This window comes from Colobus angolensis, unplaced genomic scaffold, assembly GCF_000951035.1.
Source record: "Colobus angolensis palliatus isolate OR3802 unplaced genomic scaffold, Cang.pa_1.0 Scaffold249, whole genome shotgun sequence".
In the NCBI taxonomy this organism is placed as follows: Eukaryota; Metazoa; Chordata; class Mammalia; order Primates; family Cercopithecidae; genus Colobus; species Colobus angolensis.
In genome coordinates, this window is record NW_012115699.1 from 916,455 (window position 1) to 926,343 (window position 9,889).

General features: G+C 43.0%; 1 protein-coding gene across 1 annotated transcript in view; it reads left to right on the forward strand.

The window, feature by feature from the left end:
• Positions 1-564: 564 nt before the first annotated feature.
• SEMA4F (sema domain, immunoglobulin domain (Ig), transmembrane domain (TM) and short cytoplasmic domain, (semaphorin) 4F) overlaps positions 565-9,889 on the forward strand; it is a 27,927-nt gene continuing 18,602 nt past the window's right edge. Inside the window, exons 1-5 of the mRNA XM_011946138.1 lie at positions 565-785; positions 1,658-1,850; positions 2,697-2,756; positions 2,986-3,084; positions 7,874-7,967. Coding sequence (XP_011801528.1) covers positions 565-785; positions 1,658-1,850; positions 2,697-2,756; positions 2,986-3,084; positions 7,874-7,967 — 667 coding nt within the window. The remainder of the gene's footprint in view (positions 786-1,657; positions 1,851-2,696; positions 2,757-2,985; positions 3,085-7,873; positions 7,968-9,889) is intronic.

Consider the following 9,889-nt stretch of genomic DNA (forward strand, 5'->3'; position numbering starts at 1 on the left):
TGGGGGCTGCCAGAGGTCGTTCATTTCGAAGTTCCGTCTCCCTTAGTCCCCTGTTTCCCCGCACACACACCTGGGTCCATCATTCCAGCTTGACGCCAACTCTGCTTTCAGACCCATCAGTCTTTCATTCTACTCCAGCTTTCCATTCCAGTCCCCAGCTCAGCATTTTCATCTTCTCCAATTCATTTCCCTATCAGTTCTACACATCATCCGAGCCTCTTGTCCCTTCTCACAGCCCTAATTTTCCTAACCCTCCTCCTGCTCCCCTAACATCTCTGACACCAGCTCCCATTCTCCCATTATTGGATCCACGTGAACTCTCCTAACTTCCTCAACGTTCCTTGCTGCCTCTGCCCATTTCCTACATTGAATATTGGTAAACCATTCAATGTGTTGATGTAAAGTTCTGCTTAAATGGTTTTTCAAGTCTTCAGAAGGAAAAATAGAGAAGGGGGATATGATCCTTTGAAAAGATGTGGAAGAAGCTAGGAGACGTCACAAGGTTAAAAGTGATCATTGGGGCAATTCACATTTTAGACTGCTAAGGTGGGTATGAACGTGGCCATGGATCTTGTTTTCTCAGTGGGGATTGAGTATTGTCAGCACCTTGGGCAGACAGAACCAGTGAAGCCAAGAGTACCACCTGTTGGCAACAACTGTGGACTGGTTAATAGTAGTTTAGAGTTTAAACTCAGACGAGTGCCATATAGGAATGCTGTGATTCCAGAAGGCGAAGTTGTGGCCAGAGCCTGGGGTTTCAGTTTGCACCAAGCAGTAGCCACAAAGTAAGTTGAGATTGCTGGGCTGAGTTGATGTGCAAGCATCCAGAGATGTCTAGATGGCAAGCAAGGTGAAGCGGAGTTGAGGATATGAGGAGAAGTTAGGTGATCCAGGGCTTATACTGAGCATGACAGAGTGGGCAGGATACAGCACAGAGGTAAGTATGGGTATGGGAGGATGGAGTGGGTGGGACTGACATCAGCACATCTAGGAATGAGTGAGTTGGTGTCCATTCTACCCTCTTGAGGGTACTGAGCAGAGGAAGCAGGTAGAGCAGAGTTGTATTGGTGCAGGGGTAGGGTCCCTAGAACCAGAGGTTGAGCTAGGAAGGTAAATTCATGCCAACTTATTCCAATCTTTAAATAGATAATAATTTTGAATGCTGATATGAGTTTTAGATTTTTTTTTTGAAATGGAGTCTTGCTCTGTCACCCAGGCTGAAGTGCAGTGGCATGATCTTGGCTTACTGCAACCTCCGCCTCCAGCGTTCAAGCAATTCTCCTGCCTCAGTCTCCCAAGTAGCTGGGATTACAGGTGCCTGCCACCATACCCAGCTAATTTTTTGTATTTTTAGTAAAGATGGGATTTCACCATGTTGGCTAGGATGGTCTTGAACGCCTGACCTCAAGTGATCCACCCACCTCAGCCTCCCAAAGTGTTGGGATAACAGGCGTGAGCAACCGCGTCTGGCTAGTGCTCTGTTTTTATAGAAAAAGCATACTTACCCACTGGATTGTGTGCTAAATATTCTGGCCTCATCTATCTCTGGTTCACTTGTCAAGGCTCCGTTTCTCCCCCATGGCTGCTAAATAAATGGTACTTGGAAGAAAACAAAAATTGGCCCCTTTGGTTTTGCTCTTGTGGACTTGACCCTTAGGAAACAATGGCTAACATCACTCTCTCCTGTCTTCCTGCCAGAGGCTGACTCCTATCTCACCCGGTTCGCTGTCCCTCAGACATACAGTTACTCTGTTCTCCTTGTGGATCCTGCTTCCCACACACTTTACGTTGGCGCCCGGGACACCATCTTCGCTTTATCTCTGCCATTCTCAGGGGAGAGACCCCGCAGGGTGAGAGACAAGAGAGGGAAGGACCCCTGACCCCATAGCATGTGATTAAATCTATGATTTTATGAGTGTGTGTGGGGGGGATTTCATAATAACTAAAGATGTAACGGCAGGGGTAGTAGGAGGGGGTGAGTTGGGAGACATCATCCACTTTGTTTTCTTAGCTAAGTGTATAGGGGATCAGGGTGACTGGGGAAGATGTGAAGGAGGTTCATGATGATGGGGAGGAGACCACAGTGACCAGGTTTCAGGTGACAATGGGCAGAGGGATCATTAAAATTACAATAGGGAAACAGCTTTCAATTTTTTTGACCATTATTAAGAACTATACAGTTTGAGCATCCCTAATCTAAAAATCCGAAATTCAAAATACTCCAAAATCTGAAACTTTTTGTGTGCCAACATGGCACTCAAAGGAAATGCTCATTGGAGCATTTTGGATTTTGGATTTTCAAATTAGGGATGCTCAACCAGTATGTATTCTGCGAATATCCCCAAATCTGAAAAAATGTGAAATGCAAAACACTTCTGATCACAAGCATTTCAGATAAGGGATACTCGGTGTGTACTGTGTATTGTGGCCTAGTACACAATTATGTACTGAAACCTTTCTTGAAACAATATCTACTCTCTTGTATTTTGATATATTCTATTTCATTAAAAATGACGTTGGTCATGATTTCAGAATTGATTTTATTACTCATTAATGGGTGGGGACCTCCATTTGAAAAACAGTGCTCTAGGGGGACTTTTGAAGTTCCCAAACTGATGGAGGTTTAATCTCCTCTAACATTGTGGGAGTTTGATGTCAGGGGAATCTGGGTGAAATGATCACTCCTCCTTTCTCAGATTGACTGGATGGTTCCTGAGGCTCACAGACAGAATTGTAGGAAGAAAGGCAAGAAAGAGGTAGGTGTAAATCTGAGTCTTGTCTTGAGTGTCAGTTGAGACCTTGGCCCAGCCCTGACTCTCAGTCCCCTGTAATGCTTCCATCCCAATGGGCCCAGGCAGAGACTCTTAACACCATGCCATCACCCATCATCTCCGATCCCAAAGCTGCATCTGACTGTTCTGACATTACCTTACCCTTCCTTGTACCTGTTGCTTCTGATTCTTTCTAACCATCTCTGACCCCCAGGACGAATGTCACAATTTTGTCCAGATTCTCGCCATTGCCAATGCCTCTCACCTCCTCACTTGTGGCACCTTCGCTTTTGATCCGAAGTGCGGGGTTATTGTGAGTGACAGGGGTGGGAGGAGAGGGAGAGGGTGCCTGCACCAGTGTGAGTTACTTGGGGTGGTGGTGGGAGGATGGGAAGGGTTTTCTATGAGCTACCATGATGGGGGCATGGTCAAGGCAACCATTGTGCATGATAAGCATTGGGTGTAGGGGCTGTCCTCATGGGATGAGGGTATGTATAAACCACTGAGGGAGGGAAAGGGAGGTTGTCTGGAGAGGGTAAGATATACAAAGTGTAAAGAGAGATGTAGTGGGATAGTTAAAGAAGTTAGGGATGCTGGTTGGGCTGGGGAAACAACAAATCCAGGGAGAGACTTCAGAAACCAGAAACTCATGTTTCCCTTGCCCTGTGCATGCTTTGTCCAGGCGGCCTGGGTTCATTTCTTAACTAGTGCAGCCCATTGTCTGTTTCTTCCTTTCATAGCATGTGACTTCCCTTCATAGCATCTTACCACCTTCTCTTACTTCCACTGCCAACCTCATTATGTATGGGCTGTGACTCTCCTCTCATGGCTTCTGATGTCACTTCCACTAATGTAATATCTGCTGGCCCCATATTCTGGATCTTGCCTTCGGGGCGGGCACTCTGTCAATCACGTTTTCTTATAGATCTTGTTAATTGCTGCTGAAGGTCTGGACATCACCACCCTCAAACACAGGCAGGCTTGGGACATGTGTATCCCTAATCACATCTAGGCTAGTCATAATCTCTGGGACTGATGACTGTTTCTGAACTCTCAGCTTTTCCCATAAGTTACACAGTAGTCAGCACTGGTCTTTTGGCAACTCACATTTGTGACAAGCCCCTGGGGTGAGTCAGAAGCCTCACATATCCTTTATATCCAGTAGCTTCCCTTTCTGCTCTATAGAGCCATAGGAGGGAGTATAACAGCTCCCTTTTTTGACCTAATCCTTAACTGTAGATCTTGTCTTGACTCTTCTGCAGTCCTTAGTAATCCTTGCCACCTGGATCGAGTCAGTGTGTATCTCTAAACCCCTCTTTGTTGCATACCACCCTCATATCTCTGGCTTAGGATGCTAATCATAATCATATGCATGATTGCTCCAGTTAGTCCCCCTGGGCTGCCTTGGGGTGGGTTGGACTTATGTTGAGTCCTTTTCATAATGCAAGTGATACAGGCTCCCTACCAGCATCTGGATAGCTCCCTCATTCTGGAAAGGTTCCCAGTTCAGGGTGGTGTTGAAAATCTCTGTATTCCCTCAGGTAACATTGAGGTCTGATTTCCCTACAGTTTTCCTTAAGTTTATAAGGTAGCAGTGGTACTGCCATTGCCATATTTGTCCTTTTCCGTTCTGCCAGGCTCGGGGATCCCATAGGTATGAATGCCAGAGCCATGGCTTATAGACAGTGTGATTGTTCCAAGTTAGTCTTCTAGGGCCTTTAATTCTTCCTTGTTTCTCTGAGGTGGGACTCTAGTGGTTGTTATATAAGGTATCTAGACAGAAAATGTTCTTTCTGGACATACCTATCAGGATTGGTGTGACTTGGATGCCTATCTCTTCTCGAGGAACATCAGCAATGAAGAGTGAAGCAAGGGGTCTATGTCCTGAAGTCCCACAAATTCAGCTCTTTCCCTGAACCCTCCTGTCTAGCAGGCTTATAAAATGAGGGCCCATCCTTTGGTCAAGACTTGTCTGAAGGAGAATATAGAGACTAGCCCCAAAAGGTCAGCTCTGGTAACCCTTTGATATACATCCTGTCTACTCTGTAGACATTTTGAAAGTTCTCTTCTGCCTTAACCTGTCTTACCCTGCTACCCAGCAGCCCCAGTCTGCTTGACCAAGTTCTTCCTGGATCCTCACGGCTGAACCTCTCAGGATGACTGATGACTTTGAGACTGTATATAAACAATTATCTGAGAGCTTTGTTCCGGACTCAGCAACTTGCTCAAAGTTGATTGTGGAGAAATGAAGGTTCTTACAAAAAGGAAGTTCAAGCATTGTATCTGAGGGCTCCCACAATGTGGAATGCTGTCCTTCAGTGGTAGCTCATTGAACATTGGAGGAAAATATCGTAGTTTGTTTTGTTGAGGGACCTCCAGCAGTTAACAGAGAAAAATGTTAGACTTCTAACAACAACAACAACAGCAAACAACAACAACGACAACCATTCAATTGAGTGTCTGCTTTGATGAAGACTTGGTATTAGGTACTTTACATTAAGGATTAAATTTAATTCTTATCACCACATCATGATATTTAGGTATTATTTCCATTTTACAAGTAAGGAAACTGAAGTTCAGATAAATTAAGTATTGTGTCTAAGATTGTATAGCTAGCAGAGGCAGAATCAAAATTTAAACCTGTGTTTGTCTCTGGCTCTGTTCCACTATCCTGTCCCTTAGTCTAGCCTGCAGCCCAGAAGACCTTATCTGTCTTCAATTTCTTGTGGCATTTGATGTGTTTCATGTACTAGGAACCATCTTTCTTTTCTTTCCTTTTTTTCTTAGCCGCCTGGGAAAGGTCCTTTCTATGCCTTGAACTCCTCTTGGCCAAGACCAAAGGACCAGTTCCAACCCATAGCTCAGAGAGAGCCTTCCTGTCCAGCTCCGGCCTTCAGCTTCAGGGACTTTGCTTTACCACAGCTGATTTTGAGAGACTATGCTGCTGACTGACACAATGACAGTACAATGAAGAATCTCAACATTCAGATAGAGAATGAAATACAGTGGTCATGTCTCTTTCAGACCCGAGTTAAGTGTCATTTAGACCATGCAATAATCATAACCTATCTAGTTAATAGGAGGCTCACTTCCTCAAAGGTTGGAAACCTGGATGACATGATGATGCCACTGGGGAAAACTAAAAGAGAATTAGTTTCGACATGTTGAGTTTTAAGGAGGAGCTAGGAAATCTCTGTGAGGAAGTCCAGCAGTCAAATAAAAATATGGGCTAGAGTTTGGAAGATACCAGATTTGGAGAGTTTGGGGAATGATTTGCACAGAATATCTGGCTGGAAAGAATGAATGAGATCTTTGAAGCATATGTGAAAGCGACTATGGATAGATTCTTAGGATACACATGTAGGAGCTAGAAAGAAGAAGAAGGAAATAAAGAAATAACAGATAGGAAGGATTCCAGAAGGGTAGAGTTTCAGGAGAGTCAAGGAATAGAATATTTCAAGGAAGGGCGTGAATCAAAAGTATCCAATGGCACATAAAGATTAAAGAGAATGAGAACTGAGAAAAAGTTCATCCCTTTTGTCCTTGGAGAAATGTAAGACAGTAGTTTTAGGCATAGAAAACATAATTTATTTTCCAGGAATAACAGGTGATCTGGTTTGGATAGAACAAAGGTCATTTTGAGAAGTAGTTGAAAATAAGTAGGTTTGGCTAATGAGGTTGTACTCCAGGCAATGCTGGGCTATTTTCTCATTCTCTTGCACAAAAATTTATTATTAAGTCAGTGACCAATACTTCAGAAGATTAATCTTGGGTGGCTATTAGAATAACTTGGTTGGTGGGGGTGGCCAGATGATGTGGAGAAAGGAGTTTACTGCCATGGTTTAGGTGAGAGGTAAGAAGGGAAGCAGCAGCAGGTACATGCCACATCTCTAGAGTGCCTAGCCATTTTGTTAATCTCTCACCAAATCCATCTTTCTCCTCAGGTAAGGATGCTCCCACTGTCACACAGCTGGAGTGCTGTGCCTCTGTGGAGCCCTCCATTCCAGCAGACTCTTCTGACCCAGCATTCCCTTTTTGGGGACTTCCAAAGTTTTAACAGGCCTTCTTCAGGACTCTCAGTAAAATAGAACCTTGTTTGCCATCTAGAGCAAGAGATGAGCAATTGGAGTGGGCTAATAGTACATTTATGTTCAGGGGATATATATTGATATTTCTGCAACAGCTACCATGGAAGTAATTAGGCTCCAATAACACCATATGCCCACCCCAGTTTGTGAACTAAAGATACAATACCTGGCATTTCCATGCCATAACTTTGACTCCCAACCAGCCACTGTTAACTTCCCTCTCAGTCCTAGGTTGAGATCATCCTTGTTTTCAGATGTTATCTTGAAGCCTCTCTTAGTGCCAAATACTAGACTAAGGTAACTTCTGGCTAGCTCTGATGAAGTTCTTACACCTCTTGTTCCTTGCCCAGGTCAGTCCCTCTGGAGTCCCTGGGTGAGGAAGGTACTTACCTACCAAACTCTCACATTCTCACCTGAGCTTCAGGTCATTCTTTACCGACTTTGCAGGTTCCCCCATCCTCTGCCCTTGGTCGTATGATGCAGCTCTTTCATACTTGGGGTGGGAAATAGGAGGAGGATGGCCCTTGTCTCTCTAGGCCTCTGTGTTTCAGATAGTCCTTTATCGGCCTGTACTTTTCTTTGTCCTTTCTAAGGTTTCCAGTCCTCAAGAGGCCTGCTTTCTTCCTGATCCTTCTTGTCATGTAGCATATTCTCCAACCAGTTACAAACCCTACAATTCACTAGTGTTTCAGAGAAAAGACCTACCTTCAGCCTCTTAAGTGCTTCTTGGGCTGTCCTAGGAATTTCTTCATCAGGGCATGTGGGTGTTGGCTACTGGGGGAATTGAGGGAAGAGGAATAAACTGATGAACAAAGGATAGCAGATATGAGAAATGCAGGAGTAGATGGGGACATCAGGAATAGCTGACTGGATATATGGGGATGGTAGTTGGGGGTGGGGAGTGGAAGGGAGAGGAATGGGAATTGACCTTTTCCTTCATCTGACCATCTTTGTAATTCTCACCATGAACCTGCCCTGTGACCCCTAAACCAATTGCCCCCTTCTGGTCTATAGGACGTGTCCAGTTTCCAGCAGGTTGAAAGACTTGAGAGTGGCCGAGGGAAATGTCCTTTTGAGCCAGCTCAGCGGTCAGCAGCTGTAATGGCTGGTGAGTGGGGAGAGACAAGAACCTGTAACTTCTTGCTCTAATTGCCTCCTTCCCCACCCCTGCTGTTAGAATTTCTGTGTTCTTTCTTACCTTGGAATGTCTATTATTCCCATGTCTCTTTTTAGCCTTTCCTGTTCTTCCCTGAGTGCCTGTGTGACCACCTGCTTTTCACCACCTAGTATGATATCCCCAGGATTCTCTCTACAGAATGTGTCCTCTGCACCTCTAGTGTAATGTTTCCTCTCTTAACCTTATTTTCTTTCCTCATAGTGTTTTTTTTCCCTGTTAATAAGTGGAATATACTACAATGCATATTGTAATAAATTTGGAAAAAGTATAAAGAAGAACATGAAAAAAAATTTTAGAACAGCACTGTCCAAAAGAACTTTATGTAACGATGGAAATGTTCTAGATCTGCACTGTCCAATACAGTAGCCACTAGCTATTGTGGCTATAGAGCCCTTGAAATGTGACTAGCGTGGGAATTTTAAATTGTACTTAATTTTATGTAAATAGCCCTATGTGTCTAGTGGTACCATATTAGTGCAATTCTAAAATATCTCTATTTAGAAAATTATTGCTAATATTTTAGGATATTTCCTAATATCCTGTATTAGTTCATTTGTGTTGCTATAAAGAAATACCTGAGACCGGGTAATTTATAAAGAAAAGAAGTTTATTTGGCTTATGGTTCTGGATGCTGGACATGAAGCATAGTGCTAGTATCTGCCTCTGGGGAGGGCCTTAAGAAGCATACAATCATGGCAGAGGGTGAAGGGGAGCCAGTGTGTCACATAGTGAGAGAGGGGGCAAGAGAGAGAGGGAGGAGGTGCTTTTTTAAACAGCCAGATCTTTTGTGAACTCAGAGTGAGAACTCACTCATTACTGCTAGGACAGCACCAAGCCATTCATGAAACATCTGCTTGCATGACCCAAACACCTCACACAAGGTCCACCTCCAACACTGGAGGTCACATGTCAACATGAGTTTTGGAGGAGACAAAACATCCAAACCATATCATATCCTAGATGGATATTAATGTGTGTGCACAGCCATGTACATTCATGCACATACATTTGCTGGCCAGTCTTTTGTTGCTCAGGGGAGTCAGTAATGACTATTAAATAAATTCCTGCTAGTACTTTTTTTGAACAAGCTGTCTATGATTGCTCAAGTGTGAAATAGTTCTATCACAAACCTAAACCTCTTCTGGAGAATGACTAATTTGTTAGCAGCCACACAGCAAACTGTTTTTGTGCCACATAGCCTGAATTTTAGGTCAGACCACCCAACATACACCCTCCAAATTCAGCGAAAAGCCATTTTCTTGTGATGGTGTAAAACAAGCAGGTTAATAGAAATTTTATGAACATGTGCACATTATAAAACTTTTAAATGTCATGCTACATGGATGTAATTTTGAATTCTTCATGTAACTTTATATCATAGGCATTTCTATGTAATTTTAAAATTCATTATAAAGATAATGTTTAATGACATGTTACTCATTCTGCTAACATACCACAAATTAAACAATTCCATATTATTTATATAAATTTAATTAGTTCAAAGATTTTGCTGTTACCCATATTGCTATAATGAACATCTTTGTGCATACATTTTTGCTCTCATTTTAGGTTGGCCTCTTAAGATTCCTAGAAATGGATTACTGTTTCAAAGGGTGTGAACACTTAATGGCTCATTATCTGTTGCTAATTGAGTTTCTAGAAAGAGTATACCAATTTACACCCTAAATCAGCAGTGAATGAGAGCGGCTTTTTTTTCCACATACATTTCACCAGAATGTATTGTTCTCATTTTAAAAAATCTTTGCTATTTTGAGACTAAAAATGGCACCTTGTTTTTATTTTTATTTTTTTATTTTTTATTTTTATTTTTTGAGACGGAGTCTCGCTCTGTC